Raw genomic sequence first — 16268 nt, 5'->3', positions numbered from 1 at the left:
GAGCATAATTTTCACCAACAATCACCACCAAACTGAAGCATCCAGCAAAACCAACATTTTTATAACTGTTATTAACGGCACAAAGATAAGTCTGGGTGTTTTGTGCCTAAATATCTAGTGTCCAAGTATAATGCTGTACAACTCGTTAACTTAATATACACATAAAACACTTTTAGCATAGTCTGCTTTCATGCTTCATACTCACCTTGACAGCAATATTAATAGAAACTTCCCTGATATTAGACAGTGGAGGATAAAGTCTTCCTTGTGCAAGTTCTTCATCAGTCAACTGCTCTGTCAATGCCTGAATTAGAAAAACAAACAAGTTCCTATTTACTGCATCCTGAATGGGATCAGTAACATGCTAAGATGCAAGAAACAAGTTGCAGCATTCTTTACTATTATAGTTCTCCCAAAACAGTAGAATAAGACACTTCAAGTCTCAATATTCTCAAAGGGCGACACTGCAATCTGTCCATATCAGCAAATGCTGCTTGTGAGCATTCAGCAGAAATGAGATCTGATTTCTGAGGCTGAGCTACCCCTAACAGTGGAAGTTACAAGAGCACAACATGACTGCAGAGGTGCCCACGTGTTGGTCACTCGATTCAGTGGCTGCTCTGATGGGATAGGAGCTCCTGCTCCAGAGCACAAAGGCAGGACAGCGTGGGAGCCACGCGTGTCCCTGAGCACCCCAGTCAGCTGTGGGACCCCAAGGGGACAACGAGAACGAGGGCAGGCATGCCGCCACTCCCAGGAGGCAGGGAGGCACCTTTACACATGGACAAATCTCTCTCATTTGAGTGTTCACTTTATGGATGAAAATACTAAATTCTCACAGGAAGCACTCACTTCCCACAATTTTGCTTGATCAAAAAACATTTTTACCTATTGGTTTTATTCCCCCTCCAAGGGAACAGAAAATCATACAGTTTTCAGCAGTATTTGAGATATCTCAGAAAACCTGTCACGTCATCCACCTTCGTGTCAGGAGCTACAGCGTACTCCACTTCCACACTTACCTTAGCAGCCTCTAGGAAAACCTTATCACTAATATGTCGAACACTGCTGAGGACCACAGCGAGAGCCACACCTGCAATAAAATTATTGCCAATCAGGGCCACATCAGTTTAAAATACACACCCTGCTGCCGAGAAGCTGAAAGTCCTCTAGAATGTTATTTTTAAAAGTCTTCCCACAGCTTTCTACATGCGTTCACAAGACTATTACCATGTGTGCCAGTCATTAAGCAAAATGGGTGGCCTTTGACAGGGGGCTGGAGCTTAGGAGCAGGGGGAAGAAAGGGAGAGAAAGGAAAGGGGAAGGCAGGGAAATATCCCTAATACCTTTTTTGTACTCTCACTTGTGCACACATAACTCAAAGATGAGTGTATTGACACTTACTTTCTCCTCCCCCCCCACAAAAAAAACAAGCAGAGGAACTCATGCAATGGGAGCGAGACTGTTAATAACACCCTTGTTCTCCTAAAAACATCCAATTGCGTGAGCTCATTGTGTACATGTCACATATGCAACCCCCCAGGCCTGGTACCCACCCTTAACTGATTTTCTTTCATTCATTCTTCTCACCAAGTCTCATCTTTAGTTAAACTTCTCAATGCTGGGAACAAGTCTCTATGCAGCTTCACTAACTGCCTAGTGCCACAAGCGAGCCTGATTAGAGGTGCTAATAGCCTAGTCTTAAAGACTAGCAAAAGAGAGTTTTATTCCCTGGAATAAATTTTATTACCTGGAAAAATATAAGCATTGTTTCCCTGGCCCGGTTTGAAGGTTCGTCCATTTTTCAAGGTCACCACGTCGAAGGGACTGCCACTGGCAAACAAGCATCGTCCCTGTTGAGGGAAAGAGAATAATCACAGCTTTTGCCAGTCAGCTCCAAAAGATCTTGCCTTATGGAGCGATAAAGTCACGAAATACAGGGACGCCCGAGTCCTGCAGCTCCCGGTCAGCTCTAGGACTGATTCAGCAAGGTACCCAACCACACAGCCAAACTGAAAAAGGCAGAACAGCCCTCCTGAGTGCAACTGGACAAAAGCACATCCTGAAATGCCTTGCTGAGTCAAATCCCTACAATCCCCGCATGACAGCCACCAAACCCTCGCTTCCCCGTAGAGCACAGCACAGCCTGGAAGAGATAAGAGAAGCAGTGAGCACCTCCTCCTCCTGCAAACCTCTGGAAAGCAAAAGAAGAAAGCCTACACATTTAATCGTGCAGCTCCCTAAGCAATGAAAGATACCTATTTGTTTTAACATTCATTGTTCTTTAAGACAGCAAAGATCTAGAAGAACTACTTGCATACAAAACAAATTACTTATGTGTTAAGTATAAGAATATTAATCAGGAACCAGGGCCACAAGTCAGGACCCACCAACTTAAACACTGTATAAAAAGGGCAGAGTAATGGCCACTTCCAAAAGGAGACTGAAATATAAGTACAGTATGAAAGGTCACTTCTTTACTGATGGTCGGGGTGGGGGGGAGGAGAGGACTACTATATCACACTGTCTTTGAGAAAGGAGAGATCTGAGAGGAGTGAATGATGCAGTTTCCTTATTGTTCTTTTGAAAATGATTTTTAATCAGCATGAAAAATTAAAACCAATCCAGAGTTTTGAATGTAAAATATATCCTCCACCTAAACAACCCTTTTCTCAAGCAGCAAGACCCCTGTAAATGAAAAAACTTGACTTTCTCTTGGATATTGAAGATAATGTTATTTTAAAATATTTAAGCCTCCCCATGACCACTACACATTGGAACAAACTACTGAAGAAGCTAAAGACGTGGGGACTATGCCTGAATGTTAGGGGTACCCATGACAATCTGCAGGTAGAATACATGGACACAGTTGAGATGGGATCAAAAGACAATGAATATTAAACCCCACACTTCTTGCAGAGTGGCAGAGGGCACCAGAGCATGGTCATGCTTTTACAGGTGCCATATAGTGGGAAAGGAACAAGCAAAAGGAGGTTAGTGATGGTATCTTCATTTCATTAGTGACTTCCCATCTTAGCTGAGATTCAAACCAGCCAGGACTAGGCTATTTCTGAGGTTGGGGGACGCATAGGTAATTACTGTATCTTGAAGGGAAGGATATCATGACATTTTGAAGGGCGAATTGTGGGTAAACTGAGTACATCTGTGTTGCACTGAGCACATTTCAGAGAACTAAAGCACGTTATAAAAAACAAACATTAGATACAGAGACAGTTCTAAAGAGCCAAAACCACTAGAAAATTTACTAACCAGACTGGAATAAAGTTATACCCTCTCATTTACCGACCAGGAATACTTGCAACCCAAATGACCCATGCGTACAAACAAGTTTATGGAAAGTCATGACTGAAAGGACATACGGGCTCAACACAGGAGAAAAAACAAAGACCCTCTCTCCACTGGCACAAGCTGTTTTAAATAGCACGATGCTTACACAGCTGCTTCAGTACAGATGTTTTGCCACACCTGAATTTAACCAGATCTGTCTCACTTCTGCACCTGATGGTGACGAGGACCCTGAAGTATACGTCCTCCTCCTGCAGACTCCACACACAGCGATGGGATGAGGGAAAAGCGAGGCTGTTCCCAGGAAACATTTACTGTTCCACCGAGCTTTTATAAATGTGCAATTAACTCCTGTTTACTTTCAGTCCAAGATACTGGAACTGTGAATTTCATATCCTGAAACGCTGCCTAAGTAACTCGTACTATTCTGGTTAATGCCCAGATGCAAAATATCTGCGAGAAGTTAAACAATCTTCATTTAAAAGCGCCCTCATTTACTATTTAAAGCTAAGGTCTAGCTTTTGTCCAGAGGCTGTTATTTCTGCCCTGCGCATCTCTGCAGCAGTAGTTTCCTCCAAAGTGATGTGCCCAGTAACACAGATGAGAGTCTGAGCTCTGGCTGGAGAAGAAAGCTCTACCCTTTCCTCTCTGAAGGTAACACCACACCATACACGAGATTTTAATGTTGAGAGCTGCACTAATACTGGAAGGAAGTAGTTCACATCTCCACAACAACAAGGAAAGATCTCCACCCACTCACTTTTACATATATGAGTCACTTGATTTGGGGCTGTATTTAAAAAAACCCCTTTTCACAAGCCCCACCCCTGAAGTCTTCAGGCAGGCCCTGTGGGCAGGGGAGAGATCACAGCGAGCTGGAGCCTAAGATTTAAAGGAAAGGAATTACCAGCCAGTTCAAAGGTTTAAAGCTAGCACTGTCTGCCTCATACTGCTCCCTGGCCTCCCACCTCTTTCCCCTCAGGCTCTATTCAAAGCAGATTAGTTTTATATAAAGCAGTGCAGAAGGATAAAAGACTTACTTTAATAAAGACAAACCCTAGATCTGAATACACCTACCCTGAAATATGCTGGTGATAATGTCATTCCAAAACAAACAAACAAAAAAACACCAAAAAAACCCCAACCACCGAACCTCCCAAACCCACAACATAATTGCTTTGGGATGAGAGTGCAAAATGAGGTGCATTTATACTTAGTTCACTCCTTTCAGTTCTCTCCTTTCGACTTCTGGTGGCGCCAGGGTATGAGATACAGGCGTGGTGACAGGGCAACACGAGGACAGAGGGTCACCAGCAGAGGCCTGCGCTGGAAGCACAGGTCCTCTTGGGTCACCGTTAATGATATGAGCTCTGACCTGCAAACACTAGGAAATGACTGAGTGCAAAGCAGAAGTCTTGATTACATGCAAGGACATTTGCTGCCTTAAGAACTTTATCTATAACATGGCAGCCATTATATTTTAAAGGTTGTACCTAATCTCTATTTTGATATTCACATAAGCGGTTTCTTTAGAAATGAAAAAAATACAAAATTTGGTGGGAAAGGGGAAATTGATCAAAGCTACTAAACATTCAGTACCTAATGGTCTCTTCTTAAAAAAAGAAACAACAGGATTCAGGCTATTTTAAGTTTTGCAGCATGCCATTATTTGATAATCAAGATTTCTTTTCAAAACATCTCAATCTACTTTTCAAGGTGACAAGAAAGAAATCTATTATTACATGAAGAAATGCCACGTAATAATCTGAGGAGTTTTTGCATTCTCACTGTCAGTAAACAGTTCTATCATCAAGTGCCCAATAGGTCAGTGTTTCAAAACACCACATACCTCTGTTAACACGTACGCTTCCTCTGCTGTGCATTCAGCTTTCACTGTGGGGTTACTTAGTGCAAATATGATGGGTCGCTCATTGATAGAGCCCATTGCTTTGATCACGTCTTCTGAGAAAAGCCGCCCAGCTCCTGCAACTCCTGGAGTACATGGGAACACACAAAAATGCAATCAATACTCGACTGCCCCAGGTCAGATGATGATTACAGATTAAGTCCATGTCACTCCCAAAGACTCTGAGCAAACTGTCACAGCCTTGTTGTTCTACAGGAGACAGAGACCAAGCACTGCTCTGATACTGGCTGCTTAAAAATCTCATTCTTCACAGGAACTTCTAATTAATGAGTTCCCAAAGCCTATTTTACATGCTTTTTTGTATTGATCTGTGTAAAGAACGCTTATCACTACCCTGGGTAAGCAAGAGGTGACTGCAGCTCTCTGAGGATGATTTATCCTAGTTGGGTGTTAACTGTGCAATGCACTTTCCCTTTATATTGGCATTTCTGACCACACCTAAACACACAGATACAAATACATAAAAATGAATACACCAGATAAAGACTTAAGGGCAGCTACTCAGTCCAGAAAATGTTTTTTTCACTCCCTCAAAAACAATGTGCAAAGGAAATTACAGAGTTGTCACAGGAAATACTTATAATCCCATCTGGCCTCTGGGGACAGCCACAGTCATAAATCAACACATATAAAGGTAGGGCATATATATGTCAGTGACCTTATAGGTACTGGTGACCAGGGACTGCAGTACAAAACAGCTCCTTCAAGTCATGCGACTGGCAGGTTCTGGCCAGAAAAGCTGACTGGGGGAAGGGAGGAAGGCCAAAGAAAAAAAAAAATAGAGCAAGCAAGCTATTACTCAAGTTAGGGGACTCCTGTTTATCAGAAAACACAGTGGTTCCTGCCTTTGTTCTTTCCCTTGTTGCTGGTGTAGGGAATATGTCTGGGAAAAGAACTGTATTCTGATATCTGATTCTTATTGCTCTTCACTGGAGTTTCAGTCCATCGTGGCCATGCAGTCTCTGAGAACACGCTCAGAGTTGTTCTGAGCAAGGCCACTGACAGGCTGGACAAGGACTAGAGCGAGCAGCTAACAACCACACAAGGTGCAGAAGGAGCACCACAGCTGCAGTGAAGGATACACTGAGAGAGAACCTGCAGCTCAATATATTTTCAAGCAGAAAATAGCCCTCAGGTTTTCTCATTTACCCCAGCAGAAATGCAGACTACTGTCACCAATCTGCTTGGGGCCATACTGCCAAAAGCAAATGCAGCAAATAACCAAGTTGTGGAAACACAGAAGTGAACATAACCTCACTTACCAATGATAGCCGAAGGCCGAAGTACATTCACTGCCTCTACAAATGTCTTTGGCATCTGCTCTGGAGCCTGGTGCGTAAATGGTTCTTGATTGGAATCCACCGCCTGTTCTCGGCCCTGCACATGAAAGTTGATGCTGTTTGTGAGAAGGCCACGGAAAGCACTGGCCATGTGTAATGTGGTATTTCCAGGCCTGATGCACCCTTACCTGAACCAGTAAACCATACTGGTCAAACATCCATATTTTGTTGTGGGCTTCCTCAGCAGAAACACCGCTTTCCATCATAGCCATAACAATGAGGTTTGCAATTCCCAGGGCAGCCTGACAGATTAAAGGACTTCTGTTTTTAATGAGCCATGAAATGGGTCTGTCATCACAAATACCACCCCATTCTAGATTCCCACAAAAATTACTAGTTAGGTCAGCTCTGAAACACAAGCAAGGTTTGCCTAGATGGGGGCAGACTCCTGGCATCAACAGCATCATGTCTTTAAGAAAGAAGAGAGGCAGCTCTTCTGGGTACTGTGCCCCACGCTGGGCCTTTACCAGTTCAGCAGCTACAACAAAGTGACCTAGCTGGACACTAAGAACGAGTTATTGCTGCAGCCCTCCTGCCAAGAAACCATGGCCTACTGTTTTGTGCCCAACTCCTTTCTGTACCTCCCTCTGCTCTTGCTGCCTGTGGAAGAGGCCATGTGGCCAGAGAAGGCAACAGGGCAGAAAGCGGATGCTGGCAATGCTTCCCTTTCTTTCCCCCTTTCTCACTGAATCATAATTTCATGGTAAAATCTCCTCCCACTACACACAAGTCTCTGCTGCTTTGAGAAGCCCATGTGACAACTTGATGTCTTTAGCTGGCAATAAATTTCAAAGGATGTAAGTGTCCAGATTTTATGGAACCAGAAAATATAACACAAAACAATCTTTTGTTCTCCTAGAGACCTTGGGAGAACTCACCTCTCCTGCTCCAAGGAACAGCACTTTCTGCTCTGCAAGTGGTTTACCAATGGCTCTCTGTGCTGCCAACAGTCCTGCTAAGGCCACTGAAGCTGTTCCTACAAAAGCAATACAAACCTGAAAAGAGCTGAACAGACCTACATGGCAGATTATTCTTTTAGGCAATGTTTTTGCATATACGTTAATGGACATAAACAAAGCTCATACCTTGAATATCATCATTGAAAGTACAGTATTTCTCTCTGTATTTTCTTAAAAAACGAAAAGCATTGTGATTTCCAAAGTCTTCAAACTGGATAAGTGTGTTCTGGCCATACCTACAGAACATGGTAAATACTCTTATCACTAGACACGTGAACAAATTCTTTTAAAACAAATCCTGCACCTAATCAATTATCTCTGGACAGAAGATCTCATTGCTTTTCATTGCTTGAAACAGTTCCATCTCTGTTTTGTGCGTATTTAACAGATAACTACAAACAGCACGTTCCAAGTCACAGAGAAAATCACTACAGAGCCAGATATACAGCCCATGTCTCCTGTCTTCTAGACCTATCTTTATTCCTTAAACGACTTTCAAGGACAGTGTGTCACAGCTCTTTCCACCAGCAGTTTTGGCCATATTCTTGTGCAGAAAATTCAGTGTCATACCTGTCTGTAATGGCTTCCATAAATTCATCAATTAGGTCATCATAGGCCTGCGAGCGATCCCTTTTTTGGTACAGGCCCATATAAAACGGATCTTTTAAGAGTGTCTGAAAAAAATAAATCAAAGACAGCAGCAGGATGAGTCACTTCCTCAATATACACTTCCCAGTGTTCACAGTAACACATTTTGCACCGTTCTCAAAGATACTGCATTTATACAGTCACCTTAACTGCCTCCAGTCTATATCAACATTCTGTAATATCAGCTGGCACTTGAGGTTGGTGATGGCTGTTTTCACAATGGAACAAATCAATACTGTGAACAATAAACTGCTTTAATAAATCTGATTCACATTTTCAGCCTCTTAAAGTCGGGTCAACTTGACTGTCTATTTTACAGCATTCCAGCATTCAATTTACTTCCAAATACACCATTTCACTGTCACATTAACTAGAGTTTTTCAGTCACTGATATATAACTATAAAGCAAACTGCCTTTAAATAAAATATTTGGCTTCATCTTAAAACAAGGTGCTCAAATAAGAAAATCTCCTCTTATAGTACTACATACTTTTAACAATTAAAGGGATACTTTATGGCAGGCAAAGTTTAGTCAAACTCACTGTATTATCAGTTCCAACGTCGATACACACAGGCAAGCATTTATCTGGATGTATGCCTGCACACGCCGTATACAGACACAGTTTTCCTACTGGAATTCCCATTCCATAAACACCGAGGTCTCCAAGACCCAATATTCTTTCTCCATCAGTGACAACAACAGCCTGCAAACAAAAACAAATGAAGTTACATATGATTGCTAGAATTTATAAAGTTTAGAGCAATATTAACTGTGCCTTTTCCAGGCACAGATTCAGGTATGTTTATACAGTTAAACCAAATAAGAATACATTACAAAGACTTTTTTTTTTATCTGAAATGATAATGCTTTACTCCTTGCTCATTTTAGCTGAGCAGAAAGTAGACAAGATAATGTTAGGATCTGCTAAGCTCCTTTTTGTTTGCTGAAAGCTACTGCCCAAATCCCCTAAAGGAAAGTGGGAAGAATCCAGGCCACTGTGTGGAAGAGGAGCTTGTAACTGCGGTTTATGATTTCCACTCCTAAATCCGGAGAGCAAGAAGTCTAGATGAGTACCATCCACCTCTTCTGCCTTTGTGGTTTTGGGTCAAATATCTTTAATGGCAAAACCTGGGTCTCCCAGCCATCACTTCTGTGTTCGTGTCTGAGGACAAGAACACCTCTCCCATCGCTATGTAATGTAATAAATAAGACGCAGAGGTGCTCCCTCTAGCACCTCCCAGGATGGAATGACAAAGTGAAACAAAAGATTGGCAAACTTAGTTCTGACCATCACTGTTTACTCAAGCTGTAACCCTCATTTATAACAAAACACAGCCCTTCAAGATGTGCCTTGTTTTCATTAACTATATTTGTCGTCACTGTCAAACAACTGCCAAGGATGCCTTATTTGGCATCAATATTTCTGTAAAATATCAACCAATTTTAAGAAGCTCAACTCAGATTAAATAGCAACTAGAAAAAAAGAATTATATACTGGTAGTACCTTAACGTCATTCTCTGGCCAGTTGTTCACAATTGTCCTTATATGACCTCTGTCTGAGATAGAAATAAATAATCCTCTGAAAGAAAAAAAAGAAACACAACAGAAATATTTTATAGGTGGTAACTAGAAATTTCACCTTGCTTTGTAAAAACAAAATTTTGAACAGTAAAATTTTCATGAAATGAGTGTTGAAATCAATTACATAAAACAATGAAAAGACAACTAATTTCTAATAAGCTTAAGTCTATCTGGCTACTGTAACACTCTAAAACAAAAACAGAAGCAGAGGAAAATATTGCTTACGATGCTACCTGGATTTTACAGTACCACAGAGAACCAGCTTAAATACTCCACTAGGGCAAAACATCTCTGGTGTTCACTTCAGCAAGGCGGGATGGGACCTACAGTCCCATGAAAGGGCACAAGAGGGGAACGTCACCCTCAGCGTGGTTTTACCTTCGTGCATCTCTCTTCGAGACATTACAGAAGGAGAGAAGAGGGAAAAGCAAGGGAAGACAGGGACTAACCAAACTGCCTGCTCTGGAAACAGAAGAACAGCGCTTCCCAAACTGCAGGAAACGGGGAGGGGAGGAAAAGAGGCAGCAAGGAGCAGAGGTGAAGCACAGAATCGACTATAGCTGTTCTACTTGCAGCAAGTCATTTGTAGCTGGGAGGAAAGAGGGCATGAAAGGCCTAGCGGAGGGTTTAACAGATAAAATAACTTGGACAGTGCTGGTTCTGGAAAGAAAGGGAACACATCCCGAGTTCTTGTACACATTGCAATTTGTGGCCTAAACTTCTAGCGGGGGACAGTTTTCAAACTGGCCTGTAATACGCATGGAGGAGAGGAAGCCCTCCTTAGCTGAGCGTCAGACTAGTGACTTCCAGAGATCCTTTCAACCCATATTTTTCTCTGAACACTCTGCTCCTAACAGATCTTGAGCTTCACAGACGTAATTTTGAGAGCTGGAGAAAGTCACAGCAATCTCCTAGGAATGCAAGAGCTGCACAGCCTCCTGGGGAGAGCTGGAAATAGGGCTGAAACCCAGCACTTCTGTTCTTTTTTCCAAAATAAACTGGGTCTTCAGTTATTTAATGAATCAGCCTAACTTTAATGTAGCTGAATTCAAATGAAAATGAAATAAAGCATTTCCAAACCTCAGGGAAGTATATAGAGAAAAGGATAATAAAAGTAGTAGCAATATATATATATCCTTCTTACTTTGGTCTCCTGAAGATGTGTCCATACTGGCAGCAGGCAAGGCCTACTGTTGGGGTATATACAATTGGCATTAACCGCTCAATATCATCTTGCAATACCCTATAGAATAATTTTTCATTTCTCTCTTGGATTCCCATTATGTAGATATACCTGTAATAAAGCAAAAGCAAAAAAAAAAACACTTATGTTTCACATTTATGCTTATGTAAAACAGTGTAAAAATGGCAAAGCAAAAAAACAAACTTGCTTCATATAATATCTTCATGAAATTCCTTTCTCCACTCAAGCTGGGCTTTGAGAACTAAACAAAAGTTGGAAAGGAAAGAGCAGCAGTACTAAAAAGCTGTAATAAAAATAACTGACACCATGCATGCTAACAAATTAAGGCACAAGCATGCATTATGATATAAGATAAGCCATGGATTTATTACAGGATGCAGCTGGGAGTCTCATTACTGTTAAAAAAATATCAGTGAAAGAATTTTTCAGACAGAAAAGGAGGTCTTGACAGTAAAGTCTTCTTAATCCTAGCATTAACACAGCTGCAAAACTAATCAACTCCTAACAAATGTCAACTCTGAAGGACAGAACTCAGTGCGTATGCTAAACCTTCATTTTTGCCAATTTATATACCAGGCTATCACGTACCAATTCTCATCCAGTTTAGCTGACTGAACAGCATATAGATCATTAATTAGGGATTATCTTAAGTCACAGCTACTGGATGCTTTGCCAGTATAGATGATTGGACTGTTTCAGATCAGCAGATGAAATGACATGGATTTAAAAGTTACCTTTCAGTTGTCCTGAGAACAGAGTTTTGATGTGGTCCAGTATGCTTCAAATCGTTCTAATGCTACTCCTGCCTTTATGACACTGCGTATCGTCGTGTACAAATATACATACCATTTATATGAAAATGGTAACAAAATACTAAAAACATGCCATTCTAACAAAACAAAACATTTTTTTTCATCTGACCAAAAAAAGAGACTGATCTCAAAGAATTACTCATTAAGAGCCTCAAAATACTAAGGCCATAATTTCCTTCTAGTAATAACTACAATATAGAATAAACACTGTCTTTCACACCTAATTAGCAAGTTCCTAACTTACCTAAATTCACTTATATTTTTCTGGTGTTCTCTAAAGCTAAAAACCAGTTCTGTGCTCTGACAACCTGCCAGCCAAATCTTATATATTACAGAAGCATAACAGCAAGGTCTTCAGCAAGCTGCTGCCCCATAAGCCTGCAGCTCTGTTATTGGCAAATTTGTGTACATTCTTTTTTGTTACCTCATGACTAAGCAACATTACAAAATTGCTCTCCAATCTCTTTTAGTTACATAAGGGATTGATGAACAAAGTTTGTGCAAAATTGAAAATCATCTCCAACAACTGGAAAACCTAGTGGAGGCCAAGAAGGCGTGTCTGCTTATCCCAATGAAATACTTTTTACACCAATTCCCATCTACCAGCATGACAACACAAGGCTGGAGGAGTGCTTACTTTTCCAGGGGGTCACTCATTTTTGCCAAGTTCTTATGGAAGCGTAAGGCTTGAATGTCCTGTGTCTCTATTTTAGGAGGTAGAAGCCCTTGCAACCCAAGCATCTGTCGTTCGTGTAATGTGAAGGCCATGCCCTGAAAACAAAAGAGAGGTGAAAAACATTTAGAGGTTTTTTTCTAGGAGTTTTATTTATAATGTATTTGCCATTTCTGACTATCCACTTCCAGGATACCCATGCACACTGCTCAAAGTATGCCAAATGTTATTGGACCAACGTCTCGTGGGAGGAAAAAAAAAAATCTTGTCTTATTTTATATGCTAGAGAACCGAGCAAAGAAGCAATTATTACACTGTTCAGCAAACAGCAGCACCGAACCCAGACCTCAGTTCTATCTTTCATTCACCAGCTCACGCAAATCCACACTGAAATAATTTGCTTTCTGGTGTTTTCCTCCAGCTGCAGCAGCCCTGCATCCTTGTCTTGCTGCAAGTGCCGCAGTTAGAGGAGTTGGGATATACCTGCCCCTGTTGGGGCTCTCCTCATCCTCCCTGGGTGTCCCTTCTGACCACAGCTTTGATGTAGCTCTGAGTCCTCACACCTTCCCCTAGATCTCACTGTCCTCTGTGAAACTGGAGAACTAAGAGATTCCATCGCAGATATGCTGAGGTTTAAAAGTAAAAATAACAGGTGGTTCTTGAAATGTTTCATAGGAACATAAGGCTGATCAGGAACATGCAGGTCACCTGGTCTTTTCACTGGCTGCAATCACAGCCAGCAACATTTAACCATGAGAGCTTTCTCTGAATTGCTCCATTTGCTGCATTTTGTCCATACTTCTGATAATCTAGCTAGAACCTAAAAAGTTACTGAATTGCCCTAATGCTTCTACCAAAATCACATCTCAACCCAAATCCTTCCTTTTTAATTAGGGCTAGCGCTAATCTCTTAATCTCTTCAATTTCCTACTACCAAAAGGTCTTTTCTGTAACAAATTAAGTTGCAGAAGAGTTAAATCACAAAAATATCCCACCATTTCCACTCTGTTGCAAGGTTTGTTGCAAGACAGAGTTTTACTTTAAAAGTTGAAGATCACTGTTGAAACAAAAAATAATTTTAAACCTTCTAATACTTTGGTTTAAAAATTAATTGCAGCAGACATTAGGTCCTAACATGACTCTAATCCTTAAGACATTTTGAGTTATTTAAAAATTATATTCAAGCAGGCATTAACTACTGGCACTTAACATACTTAATGGCCTGCTGTGAGCTACCTGTTAGTCAGTGGAGATAGAGAGGTACGGTCACAGGGCAACTAAGTCCCAGGCAAAACTTTGCCAAACTTAGCTGATATGACACCAGACCTCAAGGCCAGAGCTGCTTGCAGTGCTAACCTCATTTCTGGCAGCAGCTGACCCCACTTTAAGTTTGCTTCTGCCAAAACAAAAACAATAAATTTCCTTCACTTGAGTTTATTCAACTGTGTCAGTTCGGTGAATGGTTAATCAGTATTTGAGAAAGGAGGAGCTGAACGTGCAGGAAAGCCTTCCCTGTGCCACAGTACCAACGCACGAGCAAAAGCAGAACCTGTAAGGGAGACGGCTGCTCCTTCAAATGTTTTGAAAGGGAAGGAAACAAGAAACATCAGTTCTACTAATGAACAGCGATTCCTCTGTTTGCTAAAGCAGCTAGATTAAAAAACAAAAGCACGCTTTCTCAAATTTACCCACGCCTAAGGCAGATTAGCTGCCAAGTTAAAAGAAAAAAAAAAATTTTTAAATATGTTGTTTTATGTCTTGTAACTACCCTACAAATTCCATCTGCAATCAGACAAATAACAAGAAAAAAATTTAATGAAACATTTGCCCACTTTAGAATAACAAAAAATAAAATTAGCTATTGGAATATATGTATTTTCACCTCTGAAGATCACTGATTAGACTTTCATAGGTATTTGTATAAAGCATGGATATTCTTAACGAAAAACCCGGTGGTTTATAGAGGCTATACCTCATTGTAATTTAGCATACTTGAATTGTTTATACCCAACACAGATCAACTACACCTTAGGAAAATCCGTAATTAAAAACAATTGATTTTGATTTATACCATTTATCTCTTTGCTTATTTAAATCACATTTACTATCAGTTATTCTGACTACACTGTTTTAAGCAGTCCACCTGCTTTTTTGTATTAATTGTACACTATATTCTAAAGTAATAAAATACTTGAAGATTCAGAAAGCAAGCTAGTTACTTCAAGGAGGAAAAAAAGATTTAAAAAAAAGCTTAGAAAAGCTTCAAGTATTTAACCTCAAAATAGATTGATCCTCTACCTTTCTGACTAAGATTTCACTTTCAATGTAACAGACTTGACATTTAATAATAAACTCAATTTATCCTTTTTCCACCATCTGTGAGTCATTTGCAAGTCAGCTCTTTTCTTTCCTCGTGTAATTGTTATGCTCACATATTCTTCCGATACTTTCTGTAGGGGAATTTCAGATTATGGCTTATTCCTGATGTTTTTACCCTGGCTGCCTGTCATTTGCTGGGTGTCACAGTCACTGCAGCCACGTGACGCCTTTCCTGATAAATGATTTGAGGAATCAAACGTTGCAAACGAGAACAGAACCAGTCAACGGCAGAGCGTGAGAAACAAGCCAAGAGGAACAAACACCAAATGCCATCTTTTCCCCTCAGCCCAGATACATTTCTTCAGCAAGGTCATGAGTATTCAGATGAATACAAATAAATTAGAGATAGGAACACAGCTGAATCAAAACATATTTCATTATCGTATCAGTGATACAATACTTTATTTCCAAATTACACTATTTATTTCCAGCCCAGAAAAAATACTACTACTAAGTTCAGATATTATAAAGAATCTACTTCAGTTTCACTTCTGCATCTTTCACAATTTGGGTTAGAAGGTCCTCGAGGAATGTAAACACACCTGTGAAAGTGGTGTGAAACTGAAGCGTGCAAAAGCACCTATCAGCTGTCTTCAGAAGTTTGTTACCATTATCAGTTTATGCCTTTTTAAAAGGACCATTTCTCAATGCATATCGTATTTGGGATATGAAGCTAAGCACAGCTGGAAAACATCTGTAATATTCTGAACATTACTTTAGGCACTACGAAAAATAGAAACGACGCCAAAAGATTTATGGTGTTCAGAAGAAAAACAAAAAAGGTTAGTCTCTTATCAGGAGATATATAAACACTTGTCAATAAAGTCATTAATGTCTACCTGGTGAACTAAAGGCCAGAATCCCTTTAGTGGAACTTTACTTACCACACTAACGTTTTACTCTAAACCAGCTGAAATATCTCACTAGCAAAACGACATCCTCCCTTTCAGAAACTATTCAAAAAATCCCTTAAAATAAAATCTGTTTAATTTCTATTATTGGCACAGACACTGTGTCATGACTTTCTCTTCGTTTCCCTGTACAGTAAATCCAGCAACAATAAACCATCTGCATCCTTAATACTACTACCAAATGAGCCTTCAGGTTTGTATTAAGCAGAACAGCTACCCATGTTTATTCAATTTATTCACATTTTTCAGTCTACAGGCAACCTGGATTTTCAGTGTATCTGGACTTACAAGGACTTTAAACACAATGAATTCTTTAAGTGGTACAAAGTACTGCCAGCTGTTTGAGTATGACAATTAAGTCTTACCACATTAAAAGATGCATTTTAATTTCTGCCCAGGCCTAACTCAGAGAAATCCGAATGCCATCAGCCTCCATATGGAGTGAAGATTAAATTTCTAACTAAAACATAACAAGTTTAGTCCAGAACAGCACTATAAAAGCCCCAGAGCCCTTTTGAGGCTTGCT

At 40.5% G+C, this 16268-nt stretch overlaps 1 protein-coding gene across 3 annotated transcripts in view; it reads right to left on the bottom strand.

The window, feature by feature from the left end:
• The window catches only part of LOC135324998 (NAD-dependent malic enzyme, mitochondrial-like), a 35525-nt gene that overhangs the window by 5783 nt on the left and 13474 nt on the right, over positions 1–16268 (bottom strand). For all 3 annotated transcript variants that reach the window (XM_064502270.1, XM_064502272.1, XM_064502271.1), the window contains 13 exons: positions 12417–12550; positions 10908–11057; positions 9686–9761; positions 8723–8884; positions 8103–8206; positions 7659–7768; positions 7452–7549; positions 6702–6815; positions 6496–6610; positions 5156–5298; positions 1751–1853; positions 1023–1093; positions 206–304 (listed from right to left, as the gene is read on the bottom strand). In XM_064502270.1, the coding sequence (XP_064358340.1) occupies positions 206–304; positions 1023–1093; positions 1751–1853; positions 5156–5298; positions 6496–6610; positions 6702–6815; positions 7452–7549; positions 7659–7768; positions 8103–8206; positions 8723–8884; positions 9686–9761; positions 10908–11057; positions 12417–12550 (1479 nt within the window). The remainder of the gene's footprint in view (positions 1–205; positions 305–1022; positions 1094–1750; positions 1854–5155; positions 5299–6495; positions 6611–6701; positions 6816–7451; positions 7550–7658; positions 7769–8102; positions 8207–8722; positions 8885–9685; positions 9762–10907; positions 11058–12416; positions 12551–16268) is intronic.

This window comes from Dromaius novaehollandiae, chromosome Z (assembly GCF_036370855.1).
Source record: "Dromaius novaehollandiae isolate bDroNov1 chromosome Z, bDroNov1.hap1, whole genome shotgun sequence".
In the NCBI taxonomy this organism is placed as follows: Eukaryota; Metazoa; Chordata; class Aves; order Casuariiformes; family Dromaiidae; genus Dromaius; species Dromaius novaehollandiae.
The sequence above is the reverse complement of the archived record's forward strand: the minus strand, read 5'-3'. Positions and strand labels throughout refer to the sequence as shown.